Genomic DNA, 23,325 nt, shown 5'->3' with positions numbered 1-23,325 from the left:
CCTCCCGAGTGACATGAGACACTGTAAATTTGATCTCATTTAACCCTCATAGCTGCTCCCTCAGGTGGGTTTGTTTATCTGCACTTTACAGATTTAAAAATTAAAGAGCGTAGCAGCTGCCTCTTGTATCTCTACCATCCGTTCACAGCACTGCTCGGAATCAAAAAACACTTGCATAATGAATGCTTGGGGGCTGCCTCCCTCGCCCAAGCGTCACCTTAGGCCACAGATGTTGTGTCTTTCTTGTTCCCTGAAGCCCCAGTGCCAAAAACAGTACCTTACTCCTGGTAGGTGCTGGAAAATGTTTGTTTGCATAGATGAATATGGTTATGTGGCTTGTCCAAGAACCTGGCCCAAGATCAGATTTCAAAGCCCATGTGTGTTTCTGTATGACTTCTTACATGTTTTCTTCTGCTTTGCTCCAGAGGGGAGAACTAGATCCAATGATATGTGTAAGGAGAACCATTTCAGTGCAATTGAAGGAACAGATGCACAGTCGGCTCTGTGGAGTGAGGAAATGACCCATCTCAGAAAAAGCCCATGAGGTTGGTGATGGTGACGATGATGACGATGGCGATGACACTGGGGAACAAAGGCTGGGCGATGAAGCCGGGTCAGTTACTGGATAAACACCTTCCATCCACTATCTCACTTAATCTTCACAGCCACTCTCTGACGTGGCCATTCTTTATCTTCACGTCATCGTAAATTAAGTGAAAGTCAAAGAGTTTAAGAAATGCATGTCCTGTAATCCCAGCACTCTGGGAGGCGGAGGTGGGTGGATCACGAGGTCAAGAGATCGAGACCAGCCTGGTCAACATGGTGAAACCCTGTCTCTACTAAAAATATAAAAATTAGCTGGGCATGGTGGCGTGTGCCTGTAATCCCAGCTACTCGGGAGGCTGAGGCAGGAGAATTGCCTGAACCCAGGAGGCGGAGGTTGCGGTGAGGTGAGATCGCGCATTGCACTCCAGCCTGGGTAACAAGAGCGAAACTCCGTCTCTAAAAAAAAAAAAAAGAAAGAAATGCATGTATAGCCCCATGAGCTGTGTGCATCAGAGCCCAGACTTGAAGCTGGGCCCATAGCTCGTGTTTGTGTGTCAAAAACAGTCACTGTCCTGTCTCATGAGGGAAGGAGGATCCTGTTACTTTGGCCACACAAGCAGAGGATAGAGGATGCCAAGTGGGGCACTGAGATTCAACCGGAATTCTTAATGGCTCAGAATTCCCTCAGCCAGAGACTCCAAGAGGTGAGGAACCTGCATCCGTGTGAGGCCCAGGTCATGTGGTATGGCCCATCTCCAGAGACTATTCCTGGCCCCTTTTGATTCCCCACCCTCCTTTGTTACCCAACTCACAGATGAGCTTGACATGTCCTAACTAGGGACAGCCCCACTGTTGGAGCCGCCAATGACCAGCCCCACCGGAACTCTTCCCCACTGCTCCAGGAATGTCTCCCCCAGCTACACCTTTGAGCACCTTCCACTGGTCCTCCCGGGCCACCACTGCCGTTTCCTCTCCCTCCCTGACAATCCCCATGGGAGAGGAATAACAGAGCATCAGGAAGGCGTTTCAAATAGCATCATGTGACAGGAAGAGTGTTGGCCTGGGGTCAAACACACGCAGATCTGAACTTCAACTTTTTGTAACCTTGGTCCAATTGCCCACCAGGTCTTGGACTCATCATTTGAAAAGCACAGGCAATGATGCAAACATGGAGTTTTAAGAAGTAAATTATATATCGGCTGTCAAGGACGGGTGTCTAGCAGGAGGTCCATAGATGACACCTTTCATTTTCTATTTTTGCTCCTTTTCTCCCAAGCAGAGTTACTCTTCAAACTGAAACTTCAGCCCAATTCAACTTTTACTCTCATAAATGATAAAAAGGAAACTGGCAGCTGCTTGGGGCACAGCAACCAACACCTTCTGATGTGATCTTTTTCTGCATCCTCACTTCTTGACGACTCCTCTGTTACTTAAGAGCTTGAAGATATTTTCAAGGATGTTTTCTCTTTTGCTTTTCTTTTCCTTTTTTTTTCCTGCCAGTAAGGGTAGTCAAGCTACTTTGGTTGTCCTCATTTTATATGTGAGAATAATGCCGGCTGAAATGGGAGGTGGCAAAGCCCCTTGTGACACACCTGATACACAGCATAGTCAGGACTTGCTGCGCCACAGCATTCTGGGCTGATCCCAGTGTTCCTTTTTCTGTTCCACCTGCTTGGGTTCAGAGCCTTCTTAAGAAGCAGCCTTGGGGTATAAGTGCCATGGGCAGGTATAAAGTAAGGAGACGTCACAGGCCAGATCCTGGGGTGGGGGAAGTGATTCCATTCAACTAGGACAAGCAAGAGGACCATGGACAGGGTCTGGCTTGAGCCAGAGGCTTAGTGACCATGCCTCAATGCCCCTGACCAGTGATGCCAGTCTGGGTGCCAGCCAGTCACTCGCCTGCTGTCAAACAGTCATGGTTTTGCGGCACATTCCCACCATTGAGAATTGGCCCGTAACTAAGATCCGCTTGGCATAGTGGAAAGATCATGATTCCAGCCTAAGCTCAGCCACGGTGTGAGCTAGCTAAGCTTGTGCAGATGCCCTCCCCTCTCTGACCCCCCATTCCCCATCTACCAACCCACAGAGGACAGAAAATTAAACAAGAGAATGTGTGAGTGCCTGGAACCTTGAAGGACCTCAGAAAATAGCATCTCTCACTACATCATGCAATTGTTGTCCTTCCCGGCACTAAACTCCCATTAGTTACTGCTCTGAAAGTGGTCTTGGGGACAAGGAAAACGTCAGCATCTCCGCTACCTCACAGGTATCACAGAGCCTCATAAGCACCACTTAGATGTTCGCAGGGTGGCTTCCTGTCCCAACTTTTGGAAAGCCTGCTTTGAAACATCAACTCTAGTTTTCTCCCTGTTGGAGTATGAGGAAGAATGTAAAGGAATGGGTGGGCTCGTCCCTAATAGGGTTTCTGTAGTCCCAGGGTCTGAGGAGACTTTCTGGGGTCTGATGAATCTCCTCCTTAACTCACGTCAATGCAATGTGGAGGTTTGTCAAGTACTTACTAGGTAGTGATATGAAAATAATGATAATGCCACTAATGTGGTCAATAACAAGAGTTTCTGTTTATTCAGCTGCGACTCATGGCCATTCTTCCTCCATTCCTTTGGTCTAACGTTGTAACATTTCCTGCAGGTAAAAACTATCATGCCCATTTGGCAGATAAAAAAACTGAGGCTCAAATAAATTAAATGGTTTGGCCAAGGCCACACAGCTAGTAAGTGGAAGACGCATGATTCAAGTTCAGACATGAATGTCCTGGCCCCAGCAGACTGACGTGATAACTCCTCCATCACTTGGAGAACCTCTGCTCTTTCCACGCACAGCTCACTGGCTCCAGGATCTGTTGTTATGTACAAGGATACAGAGAAAGTGTTGTTTGTGGGGATGTATCAGTAAGTCAGCCTGCTCTGAGAGAAGGATTCCTGTCTTAAACGAGTGAGCAGCGAGGCTCACAAGGTCAAGTGGAGCTGATTGGAGAGGGCCTGGGTAGGAAAGGGGGCTGATAGGAAGTTTTTGATTCTCACTGCTTCCTTGACAGTAGCGTAAATGATATGAAATGACCTAAACGTCTATCAGCCAGGGAGTGGCTAAATGATGAGACCGCCGTATAATGGAAGACTGTCTAAACAGCTGATTTTCTGGAAAAGCAGATCTGTATGTACTTATGTGGAACAATTTCCAAGGCACTGCACTGTGTCCTCTATTTTCCCCGACACCCAGATCGATTCCCCTCCCCTCCCTGCTCTGCTCTGTGCCGCCCCAGGAGCACCTCCTGGATGGCAACATGGCTTCGTGGTTCACTGGCTTTCATATCGGTGTGACCAGTGTGTGCCTCTGCAGCAGGTTGGAAGGTGGGAGGAGGGAGGGGCCAGAGCATTTCTTCCCTGCTCCTGCCCCATTTGGGTGACATGTCTCTGACACAGCCCACGTTTCTGCTGCTTCTCATCAGCCTGCAGTCCAGGGCTTCAGTTATCTTTGGGCCCTGGTCTCCGATTTCTTCCCCTTTCCCCTTTGGGCATTCGAATCTCTCCAGTTGAACTGTCTGAGTGGAGTTCTGTTGCCTGCCAGGACCCTGACCATGACACAGATATATTATGAATGTGGAGGACACCCCCAGATAGAGACAGGTCCCTACTGACCTCCCAAGGACCTTTCCAATCATCTTCACCATTAACGTCCCCACAAGTCCACCGATGGCGAATATGGATACGGTCACAGACCAGAGCAGAGTCAGAGTGTCCGGGTCTATTGGATGTTCATGCCTTCTTTGCCATGACTCATTGTAAAAGGCCTTGATGTACTGAAAACAAACAACAAACCATGTTATTTCTTTCTGTTCCATCCTGCTGCTTGAAGCGAGCCAGTGTATTAAACAAAACAGCTTTTATAGAGCATTTTTATGCATGGCACTTTGCTGACTTCTGTTTGAGCTTTATCTCATTGGACTCTTCTAACACATTTTGAGACCGGTCACTTTTTTACCTCATTTTGCAGATAGGGAAACTGAGGCTCAGGGAGACAAAGTGACTTGCTCAGTAAGTGCTAAACCTGGGAGCAGGACTCAGATCTGACCCCAAGCTTATGATGACCTTCATAGCTGGGCTTCTCTGATTCTAGTGCACCACAGCTTTGCCTTGGAGGTGTGTTAAAGGGCACATATCCACCGGGTACAGTGGCTCACGCCTGTAATCCCAGCGCTCTGGGAGGCTGAGACGGGTGGATCACTTGAGGCCAGGAGTTCAAGACTAGCCTGGCCAAGATGGTAAAACCCTGTTTCTTCTAAAATTATCCGGGTGTGGTGGCATGTGCCTGTAATCCCAGCTACTTGGGAGGCTGAGGCATGGGAATCCCTTGAAACCAGGAGGCAGAGGTTGCAGTGAGCTGAGATCCCACCATTGCACTCCAGCATGACCCTGTCTCTCAAGAAAAAAAAAAGGCACATACCTAACAAAAGAGGTACCTTGGGATAGGCAAAGATGCAAGACACACAAGAAAACGAACCATAACAGAAAAAAAAAAGTTCCTTTGAATATAATCAAGATTTACATCTTCTGTTCTTCCAAAGACACAATCAGAAATGAAAAGACAAGCCATAGACTGAGATAACTTATTTCCAGCACATACAACTAGAAAGAAATCATATCCACAATATACAAAGAACTCTAGCATGTCAATAAGGAGGCAAACAATGCAATTTAAAATGAGCGAAAACCTGAACAGACTCCAAAGAAAATACAAATGATGGGTATGCTAATGACAGAATGCCTGACATCATTCGTCAACAGAGAAATGAGACCACAAGGAAATACGACTTCACGTTCACTAGATCCCCATCACTGCCAATTCCGATTCAGTGTGTTTGGGACAGGGACTAGGTGATTCTGATGTACACCAAAGACTGAGGTCCACAGCACTAACCTCCAAAGAGAGTTCAGTCCCCAAGGTACTCAGAGTTCCCTGTTTCTACCCAACAGGGAGCCCACAAACTTTAGCTAAGCCGGTACATGACACTGCGAACTCAGACCTGGGCTCAAATCCCAGCACAGCAACTTGCTAATGATCCAAATCAGCTGAACCTTGGTTTTCTTATCTACAAAATGGGAATGATAAGATTGTCCTCTCAGGGCTGTTGTAAGGGTCAAATGAGAGCCTGAAGCAGTGGCCAGTACTTGAGTGGAGCTCACACAATCCCCATACAAGCTAAAAATTAAAAGGTCCGGTAAGACTGAAGAGTGACAAGCAGTGTGTACACTGCTGGTGGGAGTTTAACTTATACATCCATCTTGGAAAACAGCTTTGGCATCTTCTAGTCAAATGGAAGATGCCCATAACCTACAACCCAGCAAATCCACTTCTGGAAAACTCCCCCAGGGAGCCCTAGGATATATCTACCCAGGGGTCTATGGCAGCATTGCCCGTAATAGCCGCAGACGAGAAACCACCTGGATGCCCATGGTCAGCAGCAGGGACAAACAAATTGCAGAATCGTCATCATAGGAAATCCTACAGCTGCAAATGTGAATGAATAAAGCTCTGTGCAAACACACATGGAAAAACCTCGAAGGAATAACACTGACCAAAAGAAGCTGAAAACAAAAGAACACACACAGTCCGATTCCGCATGTAAAACCCAGAAGTATGCCAAATTAAAAGACTTTTGAAGGATTATACATAGATGGTAAAACTACAAAGAAATAATTATTTCAAATGTCAGGTCAGGGGCCATCTCAGGAGATGATAGAAGAAACAACTGGGGAGGGCCACTTGATAGGACCTTCTTTTTCTTCTTTTTTTTTTTTTTTTTTTTTCAGGCTGGAGTGCAGTAGTGTGATCACAGCCGGCTGCAGACTTGATCTCCTGGGGTCAGGAGGTCCTTGTACTTCAGTCTCCCAAGTAGCTGGGATGACTACAGGTATGTGCCACGATGCCTGGATGAATTTTGTTTTGTTTTGTTTTGTTTCTTGTACAAGTGAGGTCTTGCCAGGTTTTCCAAGGCTGATCTCAAGCTCCTGGGCTCAAGCCTTTCCTCCCGCTGCAGGCACCCCGGACCTTCTATACTTAACCTGGATTGTGGTGACATGGGTGTTAGATTTATACTCAATCTTTAAAGTATGTGTGTGTGTGCGCGCACAGACATGATGCATATGTGTGTATTTTATATACTCTTTGGTATGCATAATACATGCTCCCAATTGAAACGGAAAAGAAAGATGGCAGGAAAGTGTTTCAGGTAGAGGGAGAATCATGCCAAGACAGCATGACAGAAGAAAGCTTGGGTGGCCATGGAAGTGCAAGGAGGCCAACGGATGAGGAATAGGACCAGAAAGGGAAGGAGTGGGCTGGATGAAGTTGGAGGGCAAGAAAGGGCAGGTCACGTGGGCCTAACAGGACGTGGACGTGAGCCTGGTTTTTTACTTGGATTCTACTCTAGATGAAGTGGGAAAGTGTTGGAGGGTTCTTGTGGGGGGGAACGCGGCGTGGTTTGCATTTTCAGAGGATCCCTCTGACAAGTGGGTGACAGGGGAGCTAGACAGGAAGCCGGGCACACTGTAAGGGCACTGCAGCAGTCCAAAGATCATGGAGGCCTTCACTAAGCAGTGGAAATGGAGGGAAGCGGATGGATTTAAAGTGGATTTTGAGAGTAGCATGGGCAGGACTTCTGAGTGATTGGCTCCAGGTTTGAGAACAGAGGGTGTAGCAGAAAGTGAAAGAAGAACACAGAAGACTCCCAGGTTTCAGACATAAGCAAATGGTCTGATGGCAGGAACCGAGGTGAGGAGGGGAGACCACCTCTGCCTGTGAGGTATTTATCTTCTGTTTTCTCTTTCTTTCTGGCTTCACAACTATCTTACTCATAGCACGGAGTGAGAATAGAATATATTATCAACAGCTACAGCTATTTCTATTGATGAAGTTTCCAGATCTGGATGCACAAGGTACTGATCTACATCACCCACTGACTCATTCAACAAACATGTGCTGACTACTGGGCCCTGAACCAAACGCAGAGATAAACTGAACATAACCCTGATCTCAAAGATCTTCCATGCCCTGGAACTGATAATGCAATGTATCATTTAAGGGTGCTTTTAGTTCAAGTAACAGGAAACCTCAACTCAAAATAACTGAGCAATGAGGACACTTACAGAAATGCAAATTTACAGCAGTGGGGAGCTTCAAGAACAGCCCATCTCGTGGCTCAGTAATGGCCAAGAATCCAGGTACTAACCCCACACCTCCAGATTTATATATTCAAGTCCTAACTCCCCGTGTCTCAGAATGGGTCCTTATTTGAAATAGGGTCATTGCTGATATAATTAATTCAGATGAGGTCATATTGGAGTAAAGCCCACCCTATTCCAACATGACTGGTGTCCTTTATAGAAAGAGGATTCAGAGACACACTGGTAGAATGAATTTTGTTCTGCCTCCAAACTTCATATGTTGAAGTCCTAACCCCTAGTACCCCAGAATGTGACCTTATTTGGAGACAGTCTTTACAAAGCAAATAATATTAAAATGAGGTCATTAGAGTGGGCCCTAATTTAACATGACTGGTATGCTGATAAAAAGAGGAAATATGGAGATAGACAGGCACAGGAGGAAGACTATGTAAAGAGGCATAGGGAGAAGAGGGCCATTGGTGAGCCAGAATGAGGGGACTGAAACTGAGCCGTCCTTCAAAGCCCTCAGAAAGGACCCATTCTGCCAACACCTTGATCTTGGACTTCTGGCCTCCAGAACTATGGAATAACACATTTCTGTTCTTTTAGTCACTCAGTTCATGGTACTTTGTTATAGCAGTTATAGAAAACTAATATTTTGCCTGGCTTCCAAAATGCTTCTCACCACTTCCACCATTCCACCACTCAGCTGGTCCAAAGTGCCATCCCCTTCACTGGGGCTACCAAGACACTGATTCCTAAGGCCTCATCAGAGCACTGCCAGCAGCCTTCTGAATGGGTATTGTCTTTTCTCTCAGTGGCTGGACATTTACCTGACATTGACCACTTAGTCAATGTCAAGGCTTTCTGTCCTTTATAGGACATTTATCTGCCTTTTAGGCACCCCAGCATCAGAAGCCCTCTGCCCACTTGGGAGACTTTCCTGCCTTAGAATCTTTAGCAGGAAACAGAGGACACATCACTACAGAAGCTAAACATGCCAGACATGTGCTCTCCCAGAATCCCCGTAGCTAGAAGTGGACATATGATTAAGGCTCAGCCAATCAGACACTGAAACGTTGACCAAGGTGCTAGTGGGGCTAAGACATGGGGCTGAGGAGGATTCTCCAGCAGCAGAGGGAGCTCCGGTGAGATTGGGTTTGGGGTCAGCAGCAGGGGAGCTGCAGTGTCATGTGCCAGTGGTACAGTCAACAGCAGTGGTGGCTAGCGGGGAGCCCACAGGACCAGCTCTGCGAGTGACTTAGGGTATGATCTCCAGCTACAGAGCTTCCAAGCCTGGCTCTCCAGCCCTCCCCCCGATGCTGCGAGCAACCCCCTCTTTTATCAACAACTTTTTTAGCTGTAATCAGATAAAGTTGATTTTGTTCCTTACAACCATGGAAATATGGAAAGTCTAGCAAAGCACATAAATAACCTCATTTCATCCTCATGACAACCCTAGTGGTTAAAGCCCTCCTTTACAAACAAGGGGCCTGAGAGTTATGTAATCTGTCCACAGTCACTTGGCTTATATGTGCCCGAAGGGCTTTTGTCCTGGAGCTGCCTAACATCAGGGCACAAGTGCAACTGCTCCAGAAACTGAACTCTTGAACTCGTGATTAAGATTTGAAAGTTAAGCAGAGAAATCTAATGATGCATTTATTGATTTAAGAGTAAACATTGGCTGGGTGCAGTGGTTCATGCCTGTAATTCCAACACTTTGGGAGGCCAAGGCAGGCAGATCAGCTGAGGTCAGGAGTTTGAGACCAGCCTGGCCAACATGGTGAAACCCCATCTCTATTAAAAATACAAAAACCAGCCAGGCACGGTGGCACATGGCTGTAGTCCCAGCTGCTCAGGAGGCTGAGGCTAGAGAATCGCTTGAACCCTGGAGACAGAGGTTGCAGTGAGCTGAGATCACACCACTGCACCCCAGCCTGGGTGACTGAGCAAGACTCTATCTCAAAAAAGAAAAAAGAGAAACAGTAAATATCAACTATATCAACTAAGCCCTTGCCATGGGCTGAATACTCTGTCAGACCCAGGTGAATATGGCAGCCAATACCCCCAAGGAGCACAGAGTCTAGTGGGAGAAACAGTGATGATTGCTAAGGCCAAGGATTAGAAGGGCCACAGGAAGACAGGGGGTAGAGGATGCCCCAAGGGCTACTGTAAGTACATAGAGAGTAAAGACCCTTCAGAAGCTGGCATAAGCAATGAGTAGCCAGGACTTCACAGACACCCCTCCTGCCACCTGATAAATGGGAGACCTCCACATGTGCAAGGTCATTCTTGCACGTGAATGTGCTCCCTATGGCACTCTTATACTAATTCAAGCAATTGCAGCTTTCTTGCAAGGAGTCTGGCTAATACCCACTCTGGAAGGCCTCTGATGACCGCCCTTGCAGTAATGACTGGTTTCCTGGAGTTAATGTAAGGAAATGAAAAGGATGCTGTTCAGGAGGAAATTTTCTCTTTTCCTTTGTGTTGCACTGCTCTCAGGAGCCTGGTGGGAAAAGAGCGTTTTCAGCTCACCCACTGCCAAGCGTTGCTTTGAGAATCTGCAGGAGTTTCTTACTGTGACTTTGAGAAATGGCCGCCAGAAGGCTCTATAGAATCGGGAGGGGCCTGGAAGACTTGCCGCTTGGCCTGGGCCCCCTGCAGGAACACATTTCTCAAAAGTTCCCCGAAAGCTGTTTGTTAAGCCATGCTTTTGGCAACTGAATGTTTGTCTTCCGGTCTGAATTGGGCAGTGGCCCAGGCGAAAGGCCTTGTTACCACAAGGCTGAAGCCGTTGATGAAGTTTGCTCAGAGAACCCACTGCACAAACATTCCCCAAGCTTGAGACTTGTGAACCTCACATATGTGAACACGTGACTTGCCATGCATGATACAGAATGGGTGCTTAAATAAGAATTTGTGGGCTGGGCACGGTGGCTCATGCCTGTAATCCCAGCACTGTGGGAGGCCGAGGCAGGTGGATCATTTGAGGTCAGGAGTTTGTAACTAGCCTAGCCAACATGGTGAAACCCTGTCTCTACTAAAAACACAAGAATTAGCTGGGCATGGTGGCGAGTGCCTATAATCCCAGCTGCTCAGGAGGCTGAGGCAGGAAAATTGCTTGAACCCAGAAGGTGGATGTTGTAGTGAGCCGAGATCACATCACTGCACTCCAGCCTGGGCAAGAGTGAGACTCCGTCTCAGAAAAAAAAAAAAAAAAAAGAATTTGAATTTTGAGTTTCTGCTGTGTGGCAGTAACCACATGATAATAACAGGTAACTCACACATCATAGTTACAATATGCCGTGTACTATTCTAAGAACTGGAGGCATACTGACTCACTTCCTGCCCTCCACAAGGGTACTGTTCATTACCTGTTTTGGGCAGATGAGGTATCTGAGCCACAGAGCCACAAAGGACCTTCCTAACTTCACACCACTGGCCTGCAAGGTCACCAGGAGTCAGCCCCAGGGAGCAGGGATCCAGAGTCCATCTCTTAACCATTAGTTTATTTCAACTCTAAGTATAGAAAATACAAAGATGATGATATCGATACCTGTTTTAGGGGAGAAGAGGAGAGATGGAAAGAAGACTGGCTGACTGCTAAGTATGTATCAGACATCTGTATATCTCATCTCACTTAACCCTTGTAGCCATCCTGAGAAGTTTCATTTACAACAGAGAACTCTGGAGTGGAGGAACACATCCCATAGCCATGCCAAAGATGGTAGAACTGCAGAGCCTGCTAGACCTCACAGTGTTCTCCTCTTCCTGGACACACTGCCAGGCCACCTTACCCAGTCCCTTGCCTCTAGGTGGGGCCATATGACTACTTCTCAAGTAAGGAGTATGAGTATAAGGGACATGTGTCACCTCTTCAGCAAGGCATTGAGAGTGTATTTGCCTGCTCCGCTCCATACTTGCTCCAGTCAGCTGGCCAGCCACAGAGGAACCAGCAGAGGACTCCAAAGTCCTAGAGAATGGTGGAGCCACTTCACTGAAGGAGCCTGGGTCCCTGGATGGCTTCATGGAGCAGTGTTCCTGCTCATCTGCTTCAAATGAGGTGATACAGGTGGGAACTTTCTGAGATACAGGGCTTGTTCATTATAGCAGCAAGTGTACCCTGCTGACACAATCAACCCGACTACAGAGCCCATGCCATCACAATTGCACTGTGACCTGAGGCTTCAAGAAGGAGGAGAGATTTAAGCCAAGTCATGAAGGCATGGAGATATAAACCTTTACCCAGAGAATCTGATTCTGTTTGAGGAAAACATTCTGCGATAAAAATTTGCTTGAAGACCACTGTGGTAGGTAACCTCTAAGCCTGCTTTGGGATGTCTCACTCATCCCCATCTCATGTGGGATTCCTTGTTGTACTTTTTCATTCTCGTATCTTTCTGTCTGACTTTACAGGTCTGCTTCCTCACTACTAGGGGCCCGGCTTCCCATCCTGTCTTCCAGATTCAGATTCTGCTGTTTCTTACCTTCAAGGAGCTCAAGATCTTGTGGAGACAGTAGCCAAGTAAACACACAATGATAATATGAGGTAAAAATGCCGTGATAGTAGGAAACCAAGAAAGGCTGTGGGCCTCAAGTCAAGCAAGCAGGAGGAGCGGATGGAGTGGGCTCAGTTGGAGGATGAGATAGAGCGAACAGGATTCCTGAAGGTGCAGAACCTGGAGGGCACAGGTTGCCACAGAAGAGCTGTAAAAGACTCAGTGGGTTGAAAGGTAGCCTAGCAGAAGGTTGGAGGCTGCCTGTACCTGGCTTTGCCTGCCAGCCTCAGGAGTCTACACAAAATTCTGTGGGCACTGGGGAGCCATTGGAGGGTTTTATCACAGAATCGACAGCTCTAATTTGCAGTTACAAATGTTCTTTATAGGTGCAGTGTGAAGGCCATTTCAGGGATTAGACTAGGGGCTGCTAGGTCTGTTAGGAAGCTCCTGCACTTGGTATGAGATGATGAGTCTGATCAAAATTTGAATGGGTTTATCCAGAAGTATTGATATTACGGCTAGTGCTGACTAGACCCTAAACCATACACAACTGAGTAAGAGGCTACATGGTTAGAGCAAAGGAGGCTTAACAAAGAGTCAGGAGTGCCGGGTATAACACTTGCTTGGTTCACTGAGTCTTTCTGTGGCCTTGGGTGACCTTCAGCACTCCGTGTGCCTCTCTGTCAGTGTTGCCAATGTTACGGGATTTGGGAATTGGCTTTATTCCACCCTCAACTCTGCTACTTCTTTGCTGGGTGATTTTGAGTAAGTTACTTAACCTCTCTGTGCCTCACGTTCCTCATCTGTTAAATCATTGCCCTCCTTAAAGAGTTATTGTAAGGATTTAATGAGAGAACGAAGATAGAGCACAGTGCTGGGTCGGTATGAAGTACATAATAAAAACTGGAAGTTGGGGTGGTTGATGGGTTGGTGGGCGTGTTGTTGATATTATTTCTGCATTTGTAAAATAAGGGACCTAAAACTCATTTATTTGTCAGATTCAAGAATCCATGAATCACTTACCATTATCTCCCAGGCCAAGAACTCGGGGGCAAGCTTCTGGATATAAAATTGAACTCTGCAATTCCCAGCCGAGAAGACTGGCTTACAGCATCTCCAAATAACAAAAGAAATTGCCAGACAATGGGAAGCAAATTACCCCACAGCCTGTTTAACAATGTTAATGTACCCTGCTGATTCACAAAGAGCCTATCATGAACTCACCTGGAATTAGCCTCAGGAGTGCTATAAAAACACACAGAAGTAGACCACTTGGTGGCTGGGCCAGAGTACACACAGCATTGCATAAGAGAGCAAGTCATGCCTTCGGGCTTTATAAAGACAGTCTGCACCACTCAACACACTGGCACAGGGAAGAACGCAGTCCAGACGTCCTTAAAAAAGTGCCCATTGTTGAACCAGGCCCTCTGAAGTTAGGGCCATACAAGAACAAAATTCCACAAGCCCGGCAGTGCTACCTAAAGTCGCCTGGCTCCCCGAGGTAAGGCTTCCTGTGTAGAAAAGAGCTGGCACAGTAGGCCTGAGTCAGCTCTTCCTAGAAAGACCTGCTGCCAGGTAAGCCCTGGGCGTGCATCCGGGAACGTGGGTGTTGGAAGGGTTCCCACACTTCCTAGATCTGATAAGTGTGACTCACTGCACCTAAACTGTGCAACAGTGTGGCTTATGCTGTCTCAGTGTGGTTGACAGCTGCTTTCCTTCTGGGAATCTGGAATTGCCTGCATGTGAAGCAGAGAGTGCCCGTGTGACCACCTCCCAGTAAAAACCCTGGACTCTGAGTCTCGAATGAGTTTCCTTGTTAGACAAATTTCACAGGAGTTGTCGCAACTTGTTGCTGTGGGGATGAAGCGCGTCCTGTGGGGCTCTGCTGGAAGAGTTCTTTGGAGCTTGCCCCTGGTTTCCTCTGGACTTCACCCCTGCGCCTTTTGCCTTTGCTGACTTAGTGCTGGGTTCCAGCACTGTGATCAGTCACAGCTGTGAGTACTACGGCATTCCTGTGCTAACGCCTGTGACTCATGCCGGTGAATTATGTTACCTGGGGATGGTCTTGGGAGACCCCAGGACACCTTCCTTGTCCTAAAGAAAACAGCTCCCATTTTGGCTTGACTGGATCATTAGTCCGCAGGTTGAGGTGTTTGTTTCCTCCTCCCCATGTGATTCTCTCGGGGGAGGCTGGCTGGCTGACTGGGAAAGAGGCTCCTGTGCCTCTAGACACCGGAGACTATTTTGTTCCCATAGCTGGCTTTCAGCATGAAATGAAACATGATGAAAGAGAAGACATCAATTACAAGCAACAGCCAGTCAAGTAATGCTTTCAGAGCCTCCTGGGTTTCCCCTCAACCACTTTGTAGTGAGGGGGCAGCCAAACGCCTGGGTTTAATTAGATAAAACATAAAGAAGGTAGGTTTCATTGTCTATTTCGCCCCAGGCAGAAGCACCCCCAGCATCATTCTTATTCAGTCACAATCCTGAGCCTTCCTCCTGCTGAATGGACGTTCTTCTGAGAGGTCCTATAGCTGTGTTTACAGGCGACAGTGCATTTACGCAGACCTGAGAAGATATTTTGCTCTCCTTCCTGCATATCCTCCGGTTGGCCGAATGAAAAGGGCAACTGTCTTCATTACCAGTCAAATCACCTCTGGCTGCTTGAAGTAGCAGGGGCCCTGTCTGCAACATCCATTCTGGAATAACTCATTTACAGAACAGGAATAAGAACACCTAGCTTGTAAATGAGGCTACAGAAGGATGAAATAAGCTGTGTGAAGTCCTGAGCATGAGGTCAGTGTACAGCAGGTGCTCAATAAATTTCAGGGTCTTCTCCTGTGGGTCAGAAATAGGGTGCTTCTCGGTTCACTTGTCTGGCTTATTCACAGCAGCAGCTGTGCCACTCCAGTGATGCCCCCTCTGTTTCCCCACCTCCCATCTTGCTGGATCAGCTATCCCCAGCTCTCTGGCTGCAGCAACCACTCCCCATACCGCACTAAGCTGAGCTTCCTTGAGATTTGATGGGACCGAGGTCCTTTCCCCATTTGGCTCAACAAAGGCATTTTTCTTGGAGAAACTTTTTATGAAATGAGAAAATTCTATATCAAAGAGGCAGGTCATCCGGCTCTAATACCTAGGACCTCCAGGGCATGGTGCAGGGAGGGTTGGCACCCACAGCCAGGGACACCTGGACACCAATGCCCCAGGCTGGAAAAGGTCCCTGGGCGCCCATCAGTCAGCAGCTGTGCTGGCTTTGATCAAACCAAACCAAACCAAACAATGACTCACAGCTCCCAATTTAAACAAGGCAGCCGTGTCTCATATTAGAGAAAAATTGGAAACAACCTCAGAGGCCCACATTAGGAAGATGGGGCGTCGTGGGAGGCAGCTCCACACGGCTGCTAAGCATCCTGGTGATGGGGAACTTTCACTAGCACTTACACCATAAACAGCAGGCCAAAAAAGAGGGTGTGAAACAGCGTATCTGGATGATCTTTGGAAAAAAGAGTGGGTTTAGATGAAACATTAAAAGCAGCCTCTGGATGGAGTCTGGGTTTTGACTGTCTATTAGCTAGGTCGCCTTGGGCCAGTCACTCCCTCTCCCTTATTTGTAAAACGGGCTTATCAGCATAATATCTGCCATGTGGGGTATACAAATGAGAGACATCGTCCCTCACTCACAGAACGACATCTGTATGCGCAGCTTCGTTAGCAAATTTCTGTGCTGTGTTTTTTTTTGTCTGATGGAAGTCTGTTGCTTTTATAGTTACTGAGACAAAGTGAGACGAAAGTAAGAGGAAAAAGTGAAAAAAGCAGGGGGTGAGGGGATGAGACTCTGGAATTCAAAGCTACCCATTTCACAGACACTACAGCCCATTGTTTCTGCAGTGAAAAAATGCACTGGGTCCTCCTGTAATCTCAGCCCTCTTCCTCCAAAGTGTTGAGCCCTGCTATGCCTCCCCCTCACCCAAAGCAGAACTTATTTATGTCATTTGAAACAATCTGTGCTCATCATTCCCTCCTGGTTTCCTCGAGAATGGGTCTCAGGCCACACCAGAGGCACCTGCCATGGGTCATGCTTCTTTCACTAAGAGTGCTGGGGTTCCCAGAGCAGCCTGCTAAAATGGCATTGTGGGGTGGGATTAATTGAAAGCGCCAGAACTTGCTTTTGGGTTCGCTCTCTGTTGGTTCACCTGAATTCTTCTTTGATCAGCTTCTAACATCTGAGGCTAATTGGGCAGCTCTACCCTTATAGAGAGAAATGTTGATTTTGCTTTTTATTACTATTTGTTTATCTGCCCTTAGGGAAGGATCAGAGAGGGGAAAATAATAGAATATACCATTTATGCTGGGAAATTTATGGGAAGTCAAGTTAATTTCTCTACAGAAACCCTGGGCTTAAATACTAACACCCTGGGGGATGAGGGTCTGTGTCTCCCCTCCCAAGAAGCCAAAACATTGCCAACTCAAAAACCACTGGAAAGGTGAGTAATTTCTTCTAAAACCATTCAGTACCATTTGTGTGACTGCCAGTGTTGTATCAAATAAGTCCTAATTTATACTGGTTGGTGTGGAGCCAATGAGTTAGACTCCTAAAGTTAAATTCTCATTCAGTCTTTCTCACTCCTTCCCTCATTCAATAATTCATTCAACAAACATTTTTTGAGCATTTTATGTTTAGAGTATGCATTTGTGTAATGTACCTCTTATATATATAGTGGATGATTGTATACTAAAGTTTGGCTGCCCTTTGTCCCTAGTTCTTGGGATGTAGCCTGTGAACTCTGGGGATTTTTGAGTATTTCATGGTGGATCTCTTAGAACCCCCTTGATACTGTATGTTAACGAGATAACTCAGGATGGCGGTTGGCCATGCCAGGAGGACCAGCCTTGGGATAGAGGGTTGGGGCTTTGAGCTGAGTGACATCAACCCTACCTCCAGGGAGAAGAGGGGGACCAAAGACTGAGTTCCACCTTATGGCCAATGACTTGTTCAATCACACCTACATGATGAAATCTCAGTAAAAACTCAGAATGAAGCTTGGGTGAGCTTCCCTGATAGACAACACTCTGTGGGTGGGGAGAGAACACTAGAGCTGGAATCCTCACAGACCTTGCCCTGTGATCTCTTCTTGTGGCTTATTCTGATTTGTATACTTCTTGCTCTAATAAAGCTGTAATTCTAAGCATAACACTTCCTGAGTTCTGTGAGTCATTTGAGCAAATTATCAAATCAGAAGGGGTAGTGAGAACCCCCAAATGTGTTACCATATTTTCAGAAGTGTGGTAACCCTGGGAACCCCTGAGCCTGTGGCTGGTGTCTGAAGTGAGGGCAGTCTCGTGTAAGACTGTGCTCTTGTGAAGTGTGGTCTAACTGGCTAGTTAGCATAGGGAGTCATGGCAAAGCTTTGTGCGAGGTGCTTTCATAGACTCCAGGGAAACAAATGAAGTATGGTTTGGGAAGACACTTTGATCTGTACAATCCTCATTGCTATACTGTTGCTAAGTCTCCAAGCACTTCCCCTAAGCCACAGGCCAGGAACTGTACAAACAGGTGCCAAGTTCACTCTCTATCCTTGTGATTAGCCCTTAACTGTCCCTCCCACCACCGCTTCTGTTCCCCCAACCACTGCATTCCCTGTTTGCCGTCTCATTTCTATTCCCCTCTTATTCAACACACTCATTATCTCAACTCTGGTCCTTTCTTCTTGGTGAGTTTTCTTACTGTCCACCCCAAGTGGTCATTCTGCCTAGGCTGGCTGTCCTCTCAGGCTCATTGCAGCGTGGGTTCCTCCTACAGCCGAGGGAATTACGCGAGTCCCGGGTCAGGAATCCACCCAGGTCCGCTGCCTCCATGGATCAGCTCTTGAACCCCACACCCACTGGCTTCATATTTGTCCCAGTCGGGCCCTTTTGGATGAAGTCTGGGCTCCATATTGTCTACCCTGCCACAGACCTTGCATTTCTTTAGACCACTGCTTCCAGAATATTCCTGTAGGCTGTGTGGACAACACCCATGAGCAAGAGGAGCTTTGACTCATGCTTTGCCCAGGCACCATCATCCCACCCAGGCCCGTATCAGCCCTGTCTGCCCATTTCAGTCCCGAGAGAATGACCCTTGGGGCTCAGAACGCCCCACTCCAGCCTGTGGGTCTCCATTCAGCCCTCAGTAACCTCTCAGGTGGATTCTAGACACTGGGTGCTCACAGGTACCAGGAGGTATTTTAGCACACCTCTGGAAAGCATCCCAGATGATTCTAGCAGCACAATGAAGCAGGTTCCAGGCACGCAACATTCTGCTACTGAAGGTCAAGGGTTACAATGGCATAAATCTGAAGCCATTTGCAAAGTTTCAGATTAGCACGCTTGCATGCATGACTGACTGAAAACTCAGGCAATGATCATGCTACATTTGCCTGGCATGCAGATTAGCCCTGAATTTGGCAGTCTTTTATAATAACTTCAGGATGTTTCAGACAGACAGGTAGGTAGGTAGATGGACAGACAGAAAGTTACAACTACGCCAATTAGAAACAGAAAGGACAAAGCCTAATCAGCAGTACATGAACAAAAGAAAGGAGATTAGAAAACGTATGTCTTCAGGAAGACTGACCTCCCATTTAGATGCTAATGCAGCATAGGCTGTGGATTAACTTCAGCCAGCCAGCCTTCTGCCCAGAGGTACTAATGGCACAAGGAATCTACAGGAGCCTCCTCCCTTTCCTAAAACGTCTAGCACAGGGGTTAACCAACAATTGGCCAGCAAGTCAAATCTTAGATCACCATCCGTTTTGTAAGTAAAATTTTATTGGCACATACACCTACCCAGTCATTTACATATCATCTATACCTGCTTTACCTCTACCTTGGAGAGGTCAGTAGTTGCAATGGAGACAATGTGGCTAAAAAAGCAAAACCCACACCTATCTGGACCTTCACAGGATATTTGCTGGACCTTCGCGGAACATTTGCTGATTCACAGAATGCAGCAGATCAGCCTAGTGGAACAGAAAGAAGGAATACTCGGGAATTAGATCAGACCTGGGTCCAAGTCCCCACCTGTGAACAGGGTAGAGGTGGCCCTGGAATTTTTACATAGGACAGACTCACAGCTGGCAATTTGTTTGAGAGTGAAGAGACCTAAGGACTTGCCTTGGGTTCACTTTAAATTTAGCTGCATCCATTTGCTCATTTAGCAAATGTTTTTTATAAATGCTTACAATGTGTCAGACATTGTTCTAGGTGCTGGCACTGCAGAAGCAAGGATCCTACTACAGTGAAGGGAAGGACGGACAAGAAGTAAAGGAACATATCGTATCTCAGTGTTAAATAGCATGAGGAGAAATAAATTCGGTGAGGGCTAAAGCATGATGGAGGGGCGCCATTTTGGATAGGCTGGTTAGGGAAGATATCTCTGAGGAGGGGACATCTGAGCAGAGGCCAGAAGTAATCAAAGGAGAGGACACAGGAAAACTAGGAGAAGAGCACTGCAGCCAGCAGGAGCAGGAGCAGCACGTGCAAAGGCCCTGTGGTTCCAGTGTACCGTGGGTTTGAGGGGCAGCAATCAGAGAGAAGGTCGTGTAAATGGCAAGGAGAGAGTGAGGGGGAAAGTGCTGATGATGATGACGGCACAGTTGCAAGGCACCAGGTACCCTGCAGGTCACCACAGTCTGGCTTGCTTTCGAGGTATGGTGGGTTTTGAGCAGAGGGACAATATAATCTTCCTTCGTTTGTCAAGCATCCCTTTGGCCTTTGGGTGGAGAATCAACTGTAGGAACCAGAACGGTAACAGAGAAGCTAGTTAGGGTTTAGTCCGGAGAATGAACAGGGGCATCTCCTGGAGTATGGATCGTGGCGATCAGTTCACCACCACAGCACAGATAACCCTGAGTTTCAACAGCTAAGGACAGTAAAACCTCTTGCCAGTTCATGCAAACTCCAGTCAGTGTTTAACAGTTCTCTGCCATCTGGGGAAGAAAGAACTGAAGATCCTGCAGGATGCTGCCGGGAGCCAGGCCTCACATGGCCTAGCAGCACCTCTGTTCACATCCCATCCACCAAGCTGGCCAAGGACCCTGTGGATGCACGAGTCTCGGTGTTCTCTTCCACATGGGGGGTGAAATGTAGTCAGATGCTGGGATTCTTGGAAAGTGTGGTGGCCAGAACGCACGTCCAGATGACTGTGTTGAGGAGAGGCCAGTGAGAATTTTTAGGAATTATCCCACCATTGGACCTTGGATGCATTGACTTCCCTCAGCCTCAGTTTCCTCACCTTTAAAAGGGGGTTAGTGATGGCTCCCTTGCATATTGTAACAAGGATCCAATGTGTGCACAATCCTGACCTGGGCCAAGTGCAGAGCTGGTGCCCAGAGGTGAGTTGTTTTTGTTTTCAGCATTTCAGAAAGTTTCCAAATACCTGAGGACAGAGGAGCACCAAGCTTTTTTAAGGTTGAGTCCGTGTGGCTGCAGGACCGATGGCAGCTACTGCATGGATTGTTCTAATGGTGAAAGCTGCTTCCCTGAAGGTAAACGCCCACGGCCTGGAGTCTGTGCCCCATCACCTGGGCCCCCAGTTATCCAACAGCTGGAGAGGTGAGGCTGGCTGGGCCGGGGCCTTGAGACCCTGGCCAGTGCTAAAGCCAGTGCCCCCTCCCATGGGGCAGCATCCACGCACCGCCCCCTGGAGGCAGGCTTTGTTCGTCATCTCTGTGAGCAGACACCCCCACCCACTCCAGACCAGCACTAGTGTCTGCACCTCTTCCGTTCCAGGGTTTCTCCTCCTTTTGAGAACCCAGCACACCAGGTGAAGCCGGCTCCCGCACCCCAACACCCCCCACAGGCTTGGGTCCTTCCAGCCTGCATGAGATCCCATTCCTTAGAGTCTTTACTCTGTTCCTGGTCTCCCTGGTCCTGGGGCTACCTCACTCACCCATCCCCACACCCACTGAAGGGGAAGAGAGAACTCGAGGTGATCGCTGGACGCTGGGCTGAGCTCCTGCAGCATCGCGTCTCCTTTCATGTCACAGCGACCTCACAAGGGGCTCCACGCCAGCACTCTGCAGAGGCGTGTATGTGGGAGGACCTCCCAAGGAGAACCTTGGCCCTCAGGCTGCTCATAGCCCGTGTGGTCCTTGATCGTGCTCCTGGCCTGGCCTCTGCAACCTTTCCGGCCTCTACCTCCCCACTCCCTTGGACCCCACATCCAGCTACCCTTAGGTCTCCACTGTTCCCAGAAAGCCTTGAGCTCTCTCTTTCAAGCCCAGTGAGGCCCCGCTGGCCTCCCCAGGTAGAATAAACCTTTAGCTGTCCTGGGGCTCCATGCAGCCTGCCTCACTGTCTGCTGATTATCTGTTGAGCATCTGTCACTCCTGCTGGTCTGGGGGCACCTGGAGGACACGGACGTGTGTCCTTTTCATCTTTCTACCCCAGCCCCTAACCACATGACACAACAAGGGCAACACCCAGGGAAGGGCGCTGAAGTATCGCCTGAACAGCTGCCCCTCTTCTCACAAGGCGACACGAGTAAACACGAAACATCAGGACCTTTAGGCAGAGCAGAGAAGAGGCTACATGACCCGAAACCCCATAGGGAAGGGAAGAGTTTGGGGAGTTGTTCTAGCTAGTAATACAGCTGTCTTTGTTTTCTCCGTTGGATCCGGTCCTTTAAGAGGATTGCTCTGCGAGCACCTGAGGGAGGGAGGGGTCAGAACAGGATTCAGACAATCACAGCTTCCTACTTGTAACACATCGCAGCAGCATCCACCTTGTTCTTGAGGCCCTAGGGTTGTTGTAGGGAAGCCTTGCATTGCCTTTGGTTGGCAGATGGGCAGGCAGGCAGCCCTGGGCTGGCTGTGGCTCCTCTCATCTCCCCTTGTTCCTCTTTGCCTTTGTTGATCAAGCCACACTCCCTCATGGCTGGACTTTTGCCACCTGCCAATAGTGGTCAGGGAAGGAAAGAGGGGCAGAGGGCACTGCATGGGTCTTGAGTTTAGAAAGACCTGGGTTTGGACTCCACCTCTGTTACCTCCCGGCTGTGTGATCCTGGGCAAGCTGCTTAAACGCTGAGCCTCTGTTTCCTTGTTCATGAAATGAAGGTCATATCAAGAATTAGCTACCTTGAACTGAATTGTGTCCCCTCCAAAAATGTTGCATGATTTTTGTTGCAATGATAGGGCATGTTGAAGCCCTAACCCCTGAAGTGATGGTATTTGGAGATGAGGCCTGTGGGAGGTTACTGGCGTTAGCGGAGGTCATGGGGGCGGCCTCATGGTGGGATGAGTGTATTGCTCCCTTGAACTCTTCCTCTCTGCCATGTACAGACAGTGAGAAAGAGGCCATCTGCAGAAGGAAGGTACACCAGACAGCAAATCCACTGGCACTTTGATTTTGGATTTCCAGGTTGCAGAAAGATGGGAAAATAAATGTCCATTGCTGAAGACCCCAGCTCCCATTCCCCCAGGCACTGGCACATCACACTCTACTAACTTCCTAATATGCTACCATGTGGGCCCAGCCAGGCCTTGGTGTGTGTGCTTCAGCTCCCCACCTCCCTCTGACACCTGTGGAAATCCTACACATCCCTCAAGGCTCAGCTCAAATACCACTTCCTCCAGGTTGCCATCCCTGATCCCTGGAGCTGGACACATTATAGACTCTTAACAATGCTTGCTGAATGAATGAGTGAGCAACGGGCTTGCTCCTTCCTCATGTTCACGATCCCTGCTTGAACCCATATCATTCTATGCCAGGTGTAAATTTCTCATATCTCTGCTCCACAAGCCGTGAGTGCAAAGGTTCTCCCCGCTCTCTGCTGGATGTTTTGATGAACTTTCAAGATGAAACGAGAGTCCAAATTTCCAGTCCTCCTTCTAAACTAAATATGGACAATCCAGATCCCCATCTTGGGATGACATCACAATGACAAAAGATCACTGACTGCTGCTAGTGCCTCTGGAAGCCATCTAGCCCCCTGTTTTCAAACTGTTTTTAGCAACAGAACTCAAAAGTGTCAAAGAATTAACAGCGTTTTTTAAAAACAGAACTCCCATTCACAATTGCTACAAAGAGAATAAAGTACCTAGGAATACAGCTAGCAA

At 47.9% G+C, this 23,325-nt stretch overlaps 1 protein-coding gene across 3 annotated transcripts in view; it reads right to left on the bottom strand.

The window, feature by feature from the left end:
• SLC2A9 (solute carrier family 2 member 9) overlaps positions 1-23,325 on the bottom strand; it is a 246,552-nt gene that overhangs the window by 188,392 nt on the left and 34,835 nt on the right. For all 3 annotated transcript variants that reach the window (XM_017970671.4, XM_008993600.6, XM_054253479.2), the window contains one exon: positions 4,203-4,363. In XM_017970671.4, coding sequence (XP_017826160.4) covers positions 4,203-4,363 — 161 coding nt within the window. The remainder of the gene's footprint in view (positions 1-4,202; positions 4,364-23,325) is intronic.

This window comes from Callithrix jacchus, chromosome 3 (genome assembly GCF_049354715.1).
Source record: "Callithrix jacchus isolate 240 chromosome 3, calJac240_pri, whole genome shotgun sequence".
In the NCBI taxonomy this organism is placed as follows: domain Eukaryota; kingdom Metazoa; phylum Chordata; class Mammalia; order Primates; family Cebidae; genus Callithrix; species Callithrix jacchus.
The sequence above is the reverse complement of the archived record's forward strand: the minus strand, read 5'-3'. Positions and strand labels throughout refer to the sequence as shown.